We start from the raw sequence: 17,952 nt of genomic DNA, 5'->3' as shown, positions 1-17,952 counted from the left end.
ACTCGCAAATGCGAGTAGAGACCCTCGCTGCCCCGCCCCAATACGTGATGACGGGGGCGGAACAGAGAGGGTCTCTACTGCGCATTTGCGAGGGACACCGCCGTCGCTAACGCTCCCCCCACCTGGAGTCGCCGCCGATGCCACCCACCTTCCACCTGGTCGGGCCCTCGCTCTGCTATTGAAACAGTGAGGGCACGCAGCACACATCTCTGCTGAGCTGCTGTCGGCCTTCCTTCTTCTTCTCTGCCTGTGTCCCGCCCTCGACGACGTTACGTCACACGAGGGCGGGACACAGGCAGAGAAGAAGAAGGAAGGCCACGGCAGCTCAGCACGCAGTAGAGCTGTGTGCCTTCGCTGTTTCAATAGCGGAGCGAGGGCCCGACCGGGTGGAAGGTGGGTGGCGACGGCTCCGGGGGGGGGGGGGAACAACTCGGAGGGGGAGCGGCAGCGGTGAACTCTGCGGCGGGGTGGGGGGCCTTTCACCCCCCCCCCCCTTCCTATACTAGCCCGTTTTTACAGGCTGAACGGCTAGTAAAAGCATATTATTCCATATACACCAATTGATAAAGGGAAGGAACTGTCCGAGGCTCGCTTACAACACGCTCCCTTCACCAAAGTACAATAATCCAGTAAACAAAGCATAATCAGAAGCTGATAATGCTGTTAAGGGAGTTAAATGATAAACAAAAAAATAAAAAATAAAGATCCATAAGCAACAAGATAGGCAAGGCATACACTCTTTTTCCCTGAACGATGTCCACGTAGTCCTCTGAACGAGCATAGTATCCCTCAGGGCTCAGAGCGCCCCAGAAGTTGGACCACAGCTTCCCGTGCCGCGACATCATGGGGGCAATCACCTTTCTGTGAGGGGGAAGAGAAGAAAAGAAATGAGAGACTAAATCCATTTAAAAATGGCCTTGAGTAGAAATCAGGCAAACAATGACATCTCTTGACTGGGTCTCTTTTGGGCAAAAGACCTACTAACTCACAGCTGTGAACTGCAGTACACGATCTCCTGCTGATCTTATTCCCATCTGTACCTCCAAAGCTCCTGCACCCCCAAAGCCGAGCTGGGCCCGGTAAACTGCTCCCCTCTTCACAGCTCAGCCAAGGACAGGCGGTGTCCACTCACCTGTTCTCCTGGATCAGAATCTGTAGGATTTCCGGGTTTGTGATGGCAGCATCAGCATCTACACTGAAATAGTAATCACAGCTGGGGTCCTGGCGACAGAGGTCCCTGAGGAGAGAGAGAGACGAACGTCAAAAATTCAGTGGGAGAGAAGAAAACGAGCAGGCAAGACAGAAATACAGATTGGGCCTGAAGAGTTTTTTTTAATGCAGTCTCCCTTGCCAGCTTGAGAATTTTATCTGTACTCACATGCCCATGTCTCGGGCCTCTCCCTGGCTCATGGCCTCCTCAGGCCCAATAATTTTCATACTAGGGAACTTTTCCTTGTGCCGCTCCCAGAAGTTCTGTATGTGCTTCTCATGGTAAACCTCCTGCAAGAGAGCAATCTTGAAGTTAACAGCTACGGTGTCAACTTCAGCAATGACCTTTGTAAGCAAGTTAACAGTACAACCAGCCAAGCGGTTACCCAGCCTACAGGCCATCCAAACCAAGCAGCCAGCCAGCTCTCACCTCATCCGACAGGTCACCTAATCAAGCAACACCCAAACTAACCAGCCACCTCTCACCTCATCCGACAGGTCACCTAATCAAGCAACACCCAACTAACCAGCCAGCTCTCACCTCATCCGACAGGTCACCTAATCAAGCAACACCCAAACTAACCAACCAGCTCTCACCTCATCCGACAGGTCACCTAATCAAGCAACACCCAAACTAACCAACCAGCTCTCACCTCATCCGACAGGTCACCTAATCAAGCAACACCCAAACTAACCAACCACCTCTCACCTCATCCGACAGGTCACCTAATCAAGCAACACCCAAACTAACCAACCACCTCTCACCTCATCCGACAGGTCACCTAATCAAGCAACACCCAACTAACCAACCACCTCTCACCTCATCCGACAGGTCACCTAATCAAGCAACACCCAACTAACCAACCACCTCTCACCTCATCCGACAGGTCACCTAATCAAGCAACACCCAACTAACCAACCACCTCTCACCTCATCCGACAGGTCACCTAATCAAGCAACACCCAACTAACCAACCACCTCTCACCTCATCTGACAGGTCACCTAATCAAGCAACACCCAACTAACCAACCAACCAGACAACCAACCACCTCTCTCCTCATCCGACAGGTCACCTAATCAAGCAACACCCCAACTAACCAACCACCTCATACAACAGGTCACCTAATCAAGCAACACCCAACTAACCAACCAGACAACCAACTTAAAAAAATAAATACATGAAAAAATATAAAATGCAATAAGAATATATACAAGATCTGAAAAAGTGCACAATTCATAAAGGAGAAATACTGCTGCCATCTTGTGGTCATACTCTATAGTGCAGACCCTTTGCTCCCCTCCACTCCCCCAATGTTTCCCCACGCCGTGCAAAGAGGTGTGACCCAGGTTTTAGCATCTTGCCAGTAGGTACTCACACTGTTGTGCATGAAAAGACCGAGTTTGCTTCGTGGATAGTCCAGTGTCATGAAACGTTCAAGGAACTGGGCAAGGAAGGGTGTAGGCTGCTCAATGAAGACCCCCACCAGCACACGGGGGTAGGCGTCTTCCTACAAACCAGATACAGAGGGAAAGTTAGGCAAGGAGAATAAACAAGCACATATGAAGAAACAAAGGGACAGGGGGAGAAAGATAGACACACACACAAAAAAAAAAAATAAAGGTCAGTTCTCCTTACTAGAACCTACAAAAATCACACCCCTTAGTTTCCAAGTTAATTGGGGAGACACAAGCATACAGACCTCAGGGAAACCTAATAAGCCTCTCTTCTGACAGAACCAAAGCTACAAAGGGAGAGGAAAAAAAATCAGGGAAGAAAAGGGAGAAAAGAAAACAAATGGAGTGGAGGAGTGGCCTAGTGGTTAGGGTGGTGGACTTTGGTCCTGAGGAACTGAGTTCGATTCCCACTTCAGGCACAGGCAGTTCCTTCTCTCTCTGAGAGAGTCACTTAACCCTCCATTGTCCCACGTAAGCCGCATTGAGCGGGAAAGCGCGTGGTACAAATGTAACAAAAAAAAAAAAATATGAGGCAGAGAGACTGGTCCCCACCCATGTTTCTACACATCAATGTGAAAAACCTAGCAATGTACACCTCACATTATCTGAAACCCATAGGAGGCACTGTGGGGCAAGAGAGGAACCTAAGCCCCGCCCCACCCCTCCCAGACTCACCTTAAGCACAAAAATATCCAGCAGGTCCTCATCACACACCTCACAGCCCCCCTCATAGGTCCAGGCGTTGGGGATGTAGTTTCCCAGATAATTCAACTGCAGCTGTTCCAAGGCAGGAAAGATCAAGGGCAACAGTAAGCTATGTATATATTTGTTAAAATTTGGTTGTCCACTTTCGATCCAAGCACAATATCATGAGAACTAAAATATCCCAACAGATATACAGGCAAACTCGATATGCACCTTATACGTTAACCCACATGGTCACTTTACCCACCACCCTCTGAAACATGGTGGGGGGGAAGGGTGCTTCCCCTTACTCTATTACCTTGGTAGGCCCGTTTCCATGAATGACGACAGGAAGTGTGTCATAAGCCACGTTCCGGGCACGGACACGGGTCTTGTCAAACTTTAAGACAACTTCATCTGGAAGGAAGAAGACAAGAGGAAGTGTTACCAGCTCCCATGAGACATTCACTCCGAGTCCTTCACTCTTCTCACTTACCAATGGCGCCATTTAAATTCTGAAAGATCTTGGATTTGTGGTCTAGGCTGATCCCAAACTTCTCCTGCAAAACATCGAAAGAAAGGAAACAGTGTAGACAGATGCCTGCCCCAGCCCCATACGTCCAACAATCCGCTGGCCCCATCCAGGGTCAGATATACTTCCGACAGCCATCAATAAACCTCAAACCCCGCACCCACCCAGTGCCCTGCTTGTCCAAATAATCCTCCATCAGAAGTCAGCTAATAAAACGCCACACATGCTCAGGGTGGGGTTTTTTTTTTGTTTTTTTAAATCACAGCGCAGCCAGTGGCCACACAATCCAATCTTTATAAACTGCACAACATTTTACTTTTACTCCACCTCAAACTAGATGTGTATTACAGAGATTGGATCAACATTGTTCGCAGAAGATCTTCGGAGGGTTCTGTGACCACTAGCAGACCTTGAAGCAAACAAAATGCCAAAACATGGACCACGCTGAGTCTGCTTCGAGTTATCCCCTTTGAGGCTAACTACTGTTATTTGACTTGCCATTTCTACGGTGTTGAGAAAATCCCTGTTTCTTTTACCAAATAATCTCCTGTACCATATAACCCTCCCCCCCACCACCACCAGATATCCATCTAGCCCCTACACCCAGAAACTGCTCCACTTCCTGGAGTCCAACGTTGCTGCCTCACGTAGTTCCGCGCAGCATGTGTGGGGATTAGATTTGAATGACACCTTGTCTGATGCCCAGTGGTCTCGAATTTGGTCGACTGGCCCTAGGGCGTCAATGTCGGTTGCAATAACACAATCTCTTTTCTTTATGTAGCACAGGGCTCTCTGGACGCCTAGAAAGAGTAAACTGCCTGGGTCTTCTAAATGGGATTTGTGTTGGGTCACGTAAAAACAAAACTGGAACTCTTATCCATCTCCTGTTAGAATGTCCGCATCTTGTAATATTTTGGGCAGATGTTTGAGGAAAAATTGAAAGATTTTTGGATTCCAGGAATCTTTTTTGCCTAAATATGTAATCTGGAAATCAGTTTGTATCTCATTTCTCTTTACGGAACATGATAAGTTATTGTTTGACTTTTTTTGTTTTGGTAAACCCTTATTTGTCCTGTTTGTCTGGCCTGATTTAGATTGTAAGCTCTTTTGAGCAGGGACTGTCTTTTCTTCATGTTCAATTGTGAAGCGCTGCGTAAGACTGGTAGCGCTATAGAAATGATTTGTTGTAGTAGTAGTTGCACTGAAACTGATCATTTTGCACTGGAAAGATAATTCCCACGTAAATGCGGTGGTCTGGTGGAATTGGGTTCTGCTATACAAAAAGTATGAGCAATCTACAGTCATTTCCATGTTTGGTCCTAAAACTGCTATTCAGAAATGGAAATCTTTAGACCTTTTTCTCTCCGCTAAGGACTAATTTTATGACTTGAACTTGGCTTTGTGTATTGTACTGTGTGTGTTTTATCTTGTTGCACAGTTTTTGTGTTGCTGTATTTTTGAAATTTAATAAAAACATTACAAAAAAAAAAAGCAAGCTGCTCCACTTCCTGACTCACTCTCAGTCCTGTGTCCAGGTAAACGTGGGTATAGAAGAGCTGGTCGTCGTCATTATCTTTATACTTCCACAGCTGAACGATCTTGTTCACGGACGGGGCGTACCCAATGAAACCTAAACAAAGTGTAAAGTGAAAGCGAGCCACAGGGGCGAGAACCATAATACACAGAGAGCACAGATATATTAATGAAAAGGAGGGGGGGGGGGGAATCACAGGAAGAAAGGCGTGGGGATACAAGTGGAGTGGGGCGGAGTGAAGGTCAGGGCAACAGCCAGCAAACAGGAACTGTAGAAGACGGACAGACAGGCAGGAGTAGAGGACAGAAACGTTACCTCCAGAGTTTAGGAAGCGCTTGCCAGAGCTAACAGGTGGGTATCTCTCAGCTAAGGACCACTCAGGCCAGCAGAAGCTCTCGGCAGAGAATACTACCTTGCTCTTCAGCTGCTGAAACTTCCAGATTAGCTCGATGGGGCTGCCGGCCAAAAGCACATCATAGCTGGAGGGGAGAGAGTCAGAGCAGCTGTTAAACAGGAAGTGGAGGGTAGTAGAACATACCATTCCCTTCCCCCAGTTGGTCAGAAATCAAAACACCTCCTACCAGAAAGAGAGAATATGTAACATAGGATGGAAAAAGTGAGAGAGTGAGGGAGGAGATGGATTAAACGTAGAGAGAGGGGGGGAGGGGACATTAGAAAATGTCTCTACTGTGCAGAATCCTAAAGTCAGAAGGATTCACATTTCCCAGAACAGAGAGGGAAAAAAAAAACTTCCCACCAACGAATGCGCAGGAAAAAAAAAAAAGACTAATCCTCAGGGAAAGAGCAGCAAGACATCATCTGTGATCAGATCAGAGAGAGTCTGCAAAGGCCTCTCCGGTACTATGTAAGCCACATTGAGCCTACAAATCAGTGGGAAAATGTGGGATACAAATATAACAAACAAATAAATACATCTAATACAATAATTTACTATGTGAACGTTCCAAAGTGTCTCACTGGGATCGTAACCACCTGCTGACATCACTGGCCGGCAGTAGAGCCCTGCTTGCCTGACGTCAGCGTGGGTTATGATCCCAGTGAGAGACGCGCGTTGAAGAACGGCGGGAGTGGGCAGAGACGTTCCTAAGTGCACGTCATGTGGCCTCCCTCCAAAATCGGCAACCCCCCTCTGCTACCCTCCCCTCCCCCCCTCTTACTGGGGTCCCGGTGGCAGCAGTGAAGAGCCTCGCGAGTCTGCTGCCTTCCCTTCTCTCTCAGCTCTGAGTCAGAGCTGAGAGCGAAGAGAAGGGAAGGCAGCAGACTCACGAGGCTCTTCACTGCTGCCGCCGGGACCCCGGTAAGATGGGGGAGGGGAGGGCTGGGCCGGGCGTGGAGGCATCGCAAGGACGTGTGCTCTTCACTGCTGCCGCCGGGACCCTGGTAACACGGGGGAGGGGAGGGCGTGGAGGCATCGCAAGGAGGTGTCTGTGAGACAGAGAGGAGGGGGGGACTGGAACTCGGGGGAGGGACAGAGGGAAGGAGGGCCTGGAAATCGGAAGGGAAGAAAGGGGGCCGTGGGACTTGGAGGGGACAGAGGGGGAGAGCACGGAATAACCTTGCTCGCGACCGTTTCATTTCATACCAAAATGGGCCTTTTTTCAACTACTTTAGAAAGAATTGCATTTCCCCCTTCACGCATTCCTTTGGCAACAAACTGTCAGGCCATAAAAGTTTCCCCCGAATATGACAGGGAAGAAAGAGTGACCAAGGACAGGTCCTGTTTATACAGTTTCAGTAGCAAACATGTCTGAAAACCAAACTGAGGGATACGTTTCTCAACAGCTATCTCTGGGCTGGGCCCACGTGGAAGGGGGGGGGGGGGGGCACTGCGAGACACTGTCATGTACAAGACCAGCCTTTGATTCCTGGATCAGCAGCTCTGGAGGATGCACTCGTAGCCTTGGAAGAAGGGACTAGAGGCAGCTCAATGAACAGCCATCACCGATAGATAAGCGACACTGGGAGGGGGGGGGGGGAATTTTCTTCAAAAAGGCTGTAAATAAATCCTAATAAAAGACTTGGGACTCCATAGACAAAGTAGAGGTAGGTTTTGATTGTGCTGAAAGCCGAAAGCAACAGGAAGAAAATCGTCAAGCCCAGGAAGAAAGAAACGAGGGGGGGGGGGTGGGTTCCTGGAAGAACCCCATCTCATCAGGTTTTCAGGATATCCACAATGAATATTCATGATATATATCTGCATGCAGCGAAGGCAGTGTATGCAAATCTCTCTCATGAATATTCATGGTGGGTATCCTGAAAACCTGTCTGGCTGGGGTACCTCCAGGACCAGGGTTTGGGAACCACTGCCCTAGTGGTTTTCAGTGACTGGTATCTCTGGCAGCTTTATTCCCCCGGGATGAGGTGGAACACCGGCCTCCTCAGCGACCTGCAGATCTCTCTCTCTCAGCTACAACAACTGGGGAGGCATCTGACTGTGTTAAAACCCAAACAGCCTGGGCAGGTGGGATTACTATGAGGGGGAGAAGGGCTCACCTGTCAACAAACATGAGAATGAGGTCCTCCTGGTCGGCGTATTTCTTCAGTTCCTTTTTCAGCCATCGCACCTTCTGCCCTCCACCCACAGTGCGGGCCACATCCCCTCCTTTCCACTGCTGTCCTAGGCCCAGGGTCTGCCAAAGAAGGGAAGGCGTTAGCATCTGATTGATCGCTTCCAGAAACTGTGCCACAGACAACCTGCCCCACACCGATACCTGAAGGATTACTCCTTCCCAATGATAATCGACCAAGGCCCAGGACTGGGTTTCATTTCAGTGAAAGATAGAGAGGGGGCATGTTGCCTTCTGCTGGAGAAGGATCAGCTCAAGTGCCACCACCCACTTCTACCAAAGGACTTTTACAGGACTGAGCCCAAAAGAGAGAAAGAGAGAGAGCTGTACACAGATAAAAGGTCACATACCTTGACAGTGTAGTTGAAGTACCTGGCGGACTGCAGGAATCGCTTATATCCCTCTGTCTCCTCGGTAGCAACTGTGATCACCAATAATTTATCTGCAGGGCAAGAAAAAACCCTTGAAGAGCAAGAACTGCAGAGCAATCTCCTGGACCACCAACAGCTTATTGGGCAACAGATAAGAGACCCTGTACTATACCGAACATTTATACAAACAAGTCCTGAGCCGATCAAAGAGCGGCACAGAGCCGCCTCAGCCAAGGAAGTGCAGGGATAGAATATGAGCCTTCTGACATTCACTGTTTGCCTCTCTCTCTGTTGCGAGCATTAAAGAGGCTCTATTCAGTCACCCAGTGGGACAGAACACAAGGCAAGCCAGAGCAGGACAGAGCCGTGAATTCTCCACAGTGTGTTACTGTCCAAACAGCAGTGCTGTGGAGGCTGCTGCTTTTGTCTTCACCAGACACTGCTCTTAGTGGTCTCAGTGTCCTAAGTTGTGCATAATGACCTCTAAGGCAGGCGTCTGCGGAAACACAGCCTGTGTCAGGGTACTCTTTTTTTGGTGCTTTAATAAGTCTGGGTAATGTAAGTTTATTTTTTGGTGCTTTAATAAGTCTGGGTAATGTAAGTTTAAATAGGACCGGGAAAACCCAGAACTGTTTCTAGGTGGTAAATCTATTAAATTTAACATGTATCCTGGAACATCTCCGTAAACAATCCTACGAACCAAGGTGCAAACCTTAAAGGCAATACGTTCCTTGATGGGGAGCCAGTGTAAATTTTTCACGAAGGGGCCTGGCAGATTCAAATTTTGATTTACCAAAGATAAAAGTCTTGCTGCCGAGATCAATTAAAAAAGGCTGCAAACATTTTTCAACAGAGACCTTTTCGTCAGCAAGCTTTTGGTGATGCCCTAAATTGAATAAGATGCCGTGAGAACAGAAGAATTGTTTTACGTTTCGCTCCGGTGACTATGCTATGAAAGAGGGCACTGTTTATACGTTGGAGTAGACATTCAGGTGCTGGCAGCAAACGTACTTTGAGCTGCAGATAGCATTGTTCCCGGTGCCCGGTCACCACCTGGCATGGAGTATCTGGGTTTATGCAGCCGGCTAAAGATTCCCACGCAGCAGAAGCGTAGCTATGTGGGGCCACTGGGGCACGGGGCCAGAGGCCCCCGTAGATTTGGCCCTGGACCCCCCCCTGCCGACTCTTTCGACCCCCCTCCCATCAACCTGCCTGCGCCATCTGCTACCTTTGCTGGCGGGGGACCCCAACCCCCACCAGTCGAGGTCCTCTTCTTCCTTCGTTCTGTTTCTGAGTCTGACGTCCTCAGACTCACAGAAACAGAATGAAGCCTTGCGATCTGCAGGGCTTCGTTCTGTTTCTGTGAGTCTGAGGAAGTCAGACTCAGAAACACAATGAAGGAAGAGGACCTCAGCTGGCGGGGTTTGCAAAAAACAAACTGAGGTTTTTTTTTTTTGCATCCCGCATAATTCCATTGCAGTAGTCTACATGGCTTAGTACCATTGATTGTATCTGGTTGCAAAATGTTTCCCTCCGGAAGAACTGTTTCACGCGTGTGAGTGGAACATTTTCTTTGTTGTGGATGTCACTTGTCTCAAAATAATCCAAATTACAGTGGTGCATCTTATGGAACTTGCTTTTAAGCACCCCACTTGGATTGCATTCACTCAAACGTGAACTAGTACAACACAGACAGGCCACTTTTACCAAGCTACAGCAAAAGGGGGCTTGTGTTGCCATCGGTGCATGTTTTTGACATGCAGAGGCCCCCTTTTACCGCAGATGGTAAGAGGTTAGTCTTTCTTTTCTAAAGGAAATGGCCGTGTGGCAAGTAAAGCACTTACCGTGCAGTCAAAGCCTTACCGCAACCCATTGAGGTGCGCAGCACTGCCCGATTACATCCGGGTACACCCTGGCACTACAAAAATACATTTTTGTAGCGCCAGATATGACTGTGCGCTGGGGATGGGTCATACCGGGCTGCTGCGGTAGCTCGACTGTACTTCCTGTTTAGCAAGCGGTAACCTCGCATTGGGCTTACCGCTGCTTTGTAAAAGAGGCACATAGACAAGAGTGTTTTCACAGTGCCGAGGATGAAAGAACTCTTTTTTTTCAAAAAATTTTATTGTACGTTAAATATTAGCCATCTAGACTACTGCAAACGCACTCTACGCTGGCTGCAAAGAGCAAATAATCAAGAAACTTCAGACAGCCCAGAACATTGCAGCTAGACTCATATTTGGTAAAACAAAATATGAAAGTGCAAAACCCCTACGAGAAAAGCTACACTGGCTCCCACTTAAAGAACGCATCACGTTCAAAATATGTACCCTAGGTCACAAAATCATTCCCGGAGAAGCCCCTGCCTACATGTCAGACCTGATAGACTTACCACCCAGGAACGCCAAAAAATCATCCCGCACATTCCTTAACCTTCACTTCCCCAAATGTAAAGGTCTAAAATACAAACTAACGCATGCGTCAACCTTTTCCTACCTGAGCACACAATTCTGGAACGCGCTGCCGCGCAACTTAAAAACGATGAACTAATTAACTTCCGCAAACTACTGAAGACCCATCTCTTTAACAAGGCATACCACAAAGATCAACAAATGTGAACCCCTCCACATATATCCAGTATTGTCTTATAACATTAGCTTGTTATACTATCATGTCTACCCAAGATCCTTCCATAATACTAAATGTCTATTTATTATATATTTCCACTATTCGTGATGTATTGTAAGCAACATTGAGCCTGCAAAGAGGTGGGAAAATGTGGGATATAAATGCAATAAATAAAATAAAAGGGACCCATAGACAAGAGTATTTTCACAGTGCCGAAGATGAAAGAACTCAAAATTTTTTATTGTACGTTAAATATTAGAAGAAAAAAGACCTCCAAAATCTGTGGTGGAATTTATCATTTAGCTAAGCTAACAGCTTTTACTACATTCTCTGGCAACAAATTCCAGAGTTTAATTACATGTTGAGTGAATAAATATTTTCTCCGACTCATTTTAAATTTACTACTTTGTAGCTTCATCACATGCCCCTAGTCCTAGTATTTTTGGAAAGAGATGCTTCACGTCTACCCGTTCCACTCCACTCATTTTATAGACCTCTATCCTATCTCCCCCTCAGCCGTCTTTCCTCCAAGCTGCAGAGCACTAGCAACTTTAGCCTCTCCTCATAGGGAAGTCGTCCCATCCCCTTTATCATTTTCATCGCCCTTCTCTGTACCTTCTGAAACCTTGTTTTTGCAATCTGTAACCAATTTACTCCAGAAGCACGTAAGCCACATTGAACCTACCAATAGGTGGGAAACTGTGGGATACAAATGCATAAAATAACATTTCTTTTGAACAAATAAAAAAAAAGTCATCCTTGGTCAGAAAACCTCTGTGCTGAACTGCACTGCCGAGCTGTGATCATTCAGAACCGCGCTCAGAAGTTTTTCAAAGATAAGTGTTTGGTTTCATTATACTGTATTGGCAAAGTGCTATAAACTGATTTTGGCAGTTTTTCCAGGGATTCTATATATATATTTTATCGCGCCTTAATTTCCTTGCGGAAATCGAAGCATATTCTATAACGATGTAACTTAATTGGTTAACTAGCTAATCAGCACTGTCAGCTGGATGTTAACATGCAATTATCAGCACTAATTGGCATTAAGATTTACACGCATAACTCGCTAAGCGTGGCGCGCTTAAATTCTAAGTCGCATAGTTGAAAAGGGGTCATGGGCAGCGCATGGGCATTTCTAAATTTGTGATGAGGCGCTCAGCGTTTGTCCACTGTCAATCTGATATTGAAAGCTGGATCTTTGAAGACAGAGGCGTAGCCAGACTTTGGCGGGATGGGGGTCCAGAGCCCGAGGTAAGGGGGCACATTTTAGCCCCCCCCCCCCCCCCCCCCCGGCCGCCAACCCTCTCGACCCCCCCTCCCGCCATAGCCTACCTTTGCTGACGGGGGACCCCAACCCCCTAACCCAACCCCCGCCAGCCGAGGTCCTCTTCTTCCTGCAAAAGGCTTGCTTCCGTGAGTCTGACGTACTGCACTTTGTACATGCAGAACATCAGAAACAGAAGGAAGCCTTATGCGGGAAGAGGACCTCGGATGGCGGGGGTTGGGGTCCCTCTCCAGCAAAGGCAGGCAACGGCGGGTTGGCGGCGGAAGTCCAGGGCCAAATCCCCACGTAGCTACACCACTGTTTGAAGCACTGCTGTCCAGGTTGTTGGACCCTTGATGCAGGTTCTGCTGAAACAGGACCAAGTCTGGGTCATCAGCATTTAATAAAGATCGCAGGTTCTTTTACAAAAGGCACACTACCGTTTTTTAGTGTACGCTAATGATTAGCATGTGCTAAATGCTAAGAGTGTCACTTTCCTAGTCCCCCTCCCCCAAACTTCCCCAGAGGGCTTGCTCCTTTGACTCTCATCCCTGTCTGGGGGGAGAGCTGCTTTCCCCAACTTACCCCTTTCCCTGGGGGTTGCTTCCTTTTATTTTCTCTCTTTTGGGAGAGGGGGTAGTCCCTCTTCCCAGTCCTGTCCTGGGGGAGGCTGTTCCCCTTTCCTGTACTTTCTCAGGGGGACAGCTCTCTTCCCCCCCCCCCTTTAATCTGTTCCCCAGGGGCTGCTCCCTTTTCTCCCTCTCTGCAGGGATGACTGGCCCCCTTTCCATTTGTGCCCTTTGGGACTGTTCCCTTCCTCCCACACAACTGTGGAACACTACCAAAAGCCTTGAAAAAAACGCACAACCACCTAAACTTCTGGAAATCACTGAAAACCAACCTGTTTAAAAAGGCATACCCGATGTAGGGAGATCCAAGATGGCGACGGTTAGAGCTGCTTAGCCGGACGCGCTCCGATAGTGCCCCAGCCTACCTTGGTGAAAGCGTCTCACCCGTCTATGATGGGGAAGAGGAGAGGAAGAGTTCGGGAGGCTCCCCAAGTCCCGGGCGGAACGCCCCAGCTTCACCAACCGACGCTGCAGCATTTCGGAGTTTCCTTCGGTCCTGCCTCGGCGTCTACTCCCTCTGCCGGAGCTGGCGCGTTGACACCAGACGGCAGTGTAGACGGGGTTTCCCTCAGCCCCGCCGAACGTGCGGCACCCCCACAACCCGGAATAGAAACTTTGAGTGCTAGCCCTGACGCCATGATCCCAGGTGGAATGCATGGAGAACGGGGAGGGAGCCGGCCTGAGAGGACAACTGGACCCGATGAGCAGCGAGGAGCGGGAATGTCAGCAGCTTGCGTTTTGTTTAAAAATGTGAGTACCCTGGAGCAGGTTTCAAAGGCTCCTCTTCCGGATTTTTCAGTGGGAATTGTAGCAAAACCTGCCGTAGTGACATTAGAGTCACTGTGGGACCTAACTTCTGCGACCCAATCTGCTCTACAATCTTTAATCTTGAAAAATATGGAAACAATTAAAGTTCTTTCAGAGACTGTGTTAGATCAAATACAGACTTTTGAACTCCAAGCCTCCGAGGCTAAGAAATTGTCTGAGAAAATGGAGAGACTGGACTTGGTGGAACAAGCTTTAATTAAAGACAAAAATTCTACCCTAAGACGCCTGGAGTATTTAGAAAACCACTCTAAGAGACTTACTTTGCGGTTTATAAATTTTCCTAGATCTCCTTTAGTTGTGCCAATTCAAATGGCTAGAAAATACTTAATGGAAATTCTGGGAATGTTAGAGAGTTCAATGCCACCTATAACACGAGCTTATTATATTCAAACAGATGTGAAAACATCAAACGAATTACCTGTACAAGGTGCAATGAATCTCACTACATTCCTAGAATCTTCTCTTGAGGTTATAACTCAGAGGACCACTTTATTGGTCACATTTGCATTGGAAATTGATAGAGACGCAGTGCTCAAACTTTCCCTGAGACACCTGGATTCTCTGTTTATGGGTTCAAAAGTTAGAGTTTTTCCTGACTTGTCCAGGGAAACTCAGAAGAGACGTAGGATGTTTTTATTATTACGATCAAGGGTGATAGCACTCGGTGCAGATTTCCTTCTGAGATATCCCTGTATATGCAGAATAAAATTCCAATCTAAACAATATCAATTTTTTGACCCAAACCAGTTGGAGGATTTCCTAAAGAGCAGAGAAGAAGTCAATGTACAAGTTTAGTCACATATGTAACACTGTATGACAGATTGGAGTTACCCAATCAGGAATTAAGCAGCTCGTTTTGATTATTATTAGTGAAATTTGCTAAATTAAGCATAAAGACCTTTTTCCTTTTTCTTGGATCATTTTTTCCTATCTTTGTGGACGATAGGTAACATATTATTGAGTTTTTTTTGAATGTATTATTTCTTTGTTGTAAGATTTTGTTTTAGTGTATTATCACTCATAAATGTATATGATTGTTAAAAATTAATAAAAGAGAAGTAAATAAAAAGGCATACCCTACCGACCCAACTTAAATGCCTGATCTCTGCAACACAACAAAACTAAAGAACGTAATGGACATCATAACTCTTCCGTTGTATGATTCCCTAGTGTGGCTGGGCCACATGAACTTTAACTTACCACAAATCACTTTGTGTTTGTTTACACCGGAGTCTGCAAACGTGTCTCCGGCACTATGTAAGCCACATTGAGCCTACAAATAGGTGGGAAAATGTGGGATACAAATGTAACAAAAATAAATAAATATCGCATGAAAAATTTAAGCCTATTCTATAAAATAGAAATACTTTAGCTAATACGCCTAGGAGCATGTTTTTTTTTTCTGCGCAGAATTTTCAGGCGTCATATATAGAATCTAGCCCTTTATGAGTACGAAACGTTGTTCTGCCACTACAATCTAATTTTTGGAGTTTTGCGTGAAGGTTTTTTTGACAAATGATGACTTTATCATTGGTTTGGATGGATTTGCTTGAAAGAAACGCAAACTTCCACCGCAGATTTCTGAGGTCGCTTTCCTCCTAACTTTTAACATACAATATATATATATTCTTTTAAGTTCTTTCATCCCCAGCAAAGTGAAACTATTTCTTTTTAATAGTTTACATTCACTGTGTATGCGTTGTACATCTTAAGAACTACACATGGGTGGCGGAGCAGGTGGGGGAAGAGAGGTTGGTGGTTGGGAGGCGAGGATAGTGGAGGGCAGACTTATACGGTCTGTGCCAGAACCGGTGGTGGGAGGCGGGGCTGGTGGTTGGGAGGCGGGAAATACTGCTGGGCAGACTTGTACGGTCTGTACCAGAGCCAGTGATGGGAGGCGGGACTGGTGGTTGGGAGGTGGGGATAGTGCTGGGCAGACTTATGCGGTCTGTGCCAGAACCGGTGATGGGAGGCGGGACTGGTGGTTGGGAGGCGGGAAATACTGCTGGGCAGACTTGTACAGGCTGTGCCAGAGCCAGTGATGGGAGGCGGGGCTGGTGGTTGGGAGGCGGGGATAGTGCTGGGCAGACATATACGGTCTGTGCCCTGAAAAAGGCAGGTACAAATCAAGGTAAGGTATACACATATGAGTATCTTGTTGTGCAGACTGGATGGACCATGCAGGTCTTTTTCTGCCGTCATCTACTATGTTACTATGTCACATATACAAAAAAACAAAGGGGAACCAGTTACTTCTAGTTTGAAAGAATTACACTGGCTCCCTGTACGCTGGAACATGTGGCTAATCGACTGAAGAGGTACCAGGACACACCGGCTTATACGTTCCTTACAGCAGGGTTATATAGAATTACCAGCACTGTCTGTAATTAGGTTGACATCAGCTGAAGAAAGGACCTTTATTTGGAACAAATGTCCCTTTTCAGTAAACAGACAAATTATATTTTAGGAAACTGGATGAGTAACAGGGCGGACAGTTTTACTGTCAGGTACTTTATAATTTTACTGGTTTTAAGCTACGAATAACATTGAATTGGCTTTAAATTATGCACAAAATGTGTACTGCATTTTAAAATTTGCTAGGTCGTCTTGTGAAGAGCAGAAAAATCAATAACTTGAACATGAACGAACAATTATGGAAATGTTCAAAATTGCAAAAGTTTTCAGGCCTTTGTCATAGCAAACCCAAATTACCTCAGTTTCTAAAAACTGCCTTAGCAAGGCCTGTAAGTTGTTTTTTTTTGTTGTTGTTGTTGTTACATTTGTACCCCGCGCTTTCCCACTCATGGCAGGCTCAATGCGGCTTATATGGGTCAATGGAGGGTTAAGTGACTTGCCCAGAGTCACAAGGAGCTGCCTGTGCCTGAAGTGGGAATCGAACTCAGTTCCTCAGGACCAAAGTCCACCACCCTAACCGCTAGGCCACTCCTCCACTTGCCTTTCCTTGAATCCTGCTAGTTGTGTCCAATCATAGCTGCAGAGCTCTTTGAATATCCCTGGATGAAGAATCAGGCTGTTTCTGTCATACGAAGTGACGCGAGGGTCTAAAATTGCATTACGGTAGGAAAAGAATTCAGGATAAAGTTATTCCCAAAGGTACACACTGGGGAAGGCTATCAGAAAACTTTCAGTGTGCATTTTAATATCCCTCGGGACACTTGTCAGGTTCACTGTTGTAAAAGTGGAAATTGTTCAGCATCACAGAGACACTGCCTCAATCAGGCCACCGTTCCAAAACCAGTGGCCGTGGGTTCAAGGAAACGGCTGAAGATCAGACGCCTAAGGTTACTTTAAAACACAGGTGGCTCCCTGAAGGGTTGCAACGTTATTGTAAATGCTGGAATCAGAAATACTGCGCTCCACAGTCGCTCCCTGATAAGTAAAAATTTAACTAAAAATGATGTGGCTATTCTGAAAGTATTTGTGAATTTAAAAACCACCACAAATAGTTAAAATTGCATTTTTTTCTTTGTATATTTCAACGATGAGCTACATTTGCTGCAGGTTGCTCACCTCTGTTTTAAAGGTAACTGCAAAAGACTCTGGTTAAGACTGAAGAAAATGTTGATTATTTCAAAAGCTTCCAGATTACCCCACAAACACGGCCTGTATGGAGGGAGGGTGGCAAGAAGGAAGTCACTGCTGAAAAAATGCCAGATGCCTAGCATCTGTAAGGCAGAGCAAACAATGGGTCATGCAAGCTGACCCATGAACTGTTTGGCCCATTGTAGCACTGACCCATGACCTATTGATTATGTGACCCATTATCCATAACCTATCTACAAATATATTGAATATAAACACAGTTACAGAACTGTCATTGATTAACAAAAAGACCTTGGGGTGTTGGTGTCTGAGGATCTAAAGGTGAAGAAACAATGCGACGGCCGTGGCCAGAAGGATGCTAGGCTGCGTAGAGAGGGGCAAAACCAGCAGAAGAAAGGAGGTGTTGATGCCCCTGTACAAGTCATTGGTGAGGCCCCATTTGGAGTATTGTGTTGAGTTTTGGAGGCCGTATCTGGCTAAAGATGTAAAAAGACTGGAAGCAGATATCTTCACAGATATCTGCCTAAAAGGCTCAAAACAGCGGGTCTGTATCAAAATCTGCTGCTCCTTGTGATCTTAGGCAAGTCACTTAACCCTCCATTGCCTCAGGTACAAACTTTGAGCCCTCCAGGGACAGAGAAATATCCAGAGTACCTGAATGTA

The 17,952-nt window shown here is 46.7% G+C and overlaps 1 protein-coding gene across 1 annotated transcript in view; it reads right to left on the bottom strand.

Moving 5' to 3' along the window:
* PLOD3 (procollagen-lysine,2-oxoglutarate 5-dioxygenase 3) overlaps positions 1 to 17,952 on the bottom strand; it is a 44,252-nt gene that overhangs the window by 6,810 nt on the left and 19,490 nt on the right. The window contains exons 3-13 of the mRNA XM_030186426.1: positions 8,353 to 8,444; positions 7,929 to 8,065; positions 5,730 to 5,893; positions 5,398 to 5,510; positions 3,845 to 3,908; positions 3,668 to 3,765; positions 3,340 to 3,441; positions 2,586 to 2,717; positions 1,379 to 1,500; positions 1,133 to 1,237; positions 736 to 861 (exon numbers count right to left, since the gene is read on the bottom strand). Coding sequence (XP_030042286.1) covers positions 736 to 861; positions 1,133 to 1,237; positions 1,379 to 1,500; positions 2,586 to 2,717; positions 3,340 to 3,441; positions 3,668 to 3,765; positions 3,845 to 3,908; positions 5,398 to 5,510; positions 5,730 to 5,893; positions 7,929 to 8,065; positions 8,353 to 8,444 — 1,255 coding nt within the window. The remainder of the gene's footprint in view (positions 1 to 735; positions 862 to 1,132; positions 1,238 to 1,378; positions 1,501 to 2,585; positions 2,718 to 3,339; positions 3,442 to 3,667; positions 3,766 to 3,844; positions 3,909 to 5,397; positions 5,511 to 5,729; positions 5,894 to 7,928; positions 8,066 to 8,352; positions 8,445 to 17,952) is intronic.

The sequence above is a fragment of the Microcaecilia unicolor genome, chromosome 14 (assembly GCF_901765095.1).
Source record: "Microcaecilia unicolor chromosome 14, aMicUni1.1, whole genome shotgun sequence".
Taxonomy (NCBI): Eukaryota; Metazoa; Chordata; class Amphibia; order Gymnophiona; family Siphonopidae; genus Microcaecilia; species Microcaecilia unicolor.
This window is presented reverse-complemented; position numbering and strand designations above follow the sequence as displayed.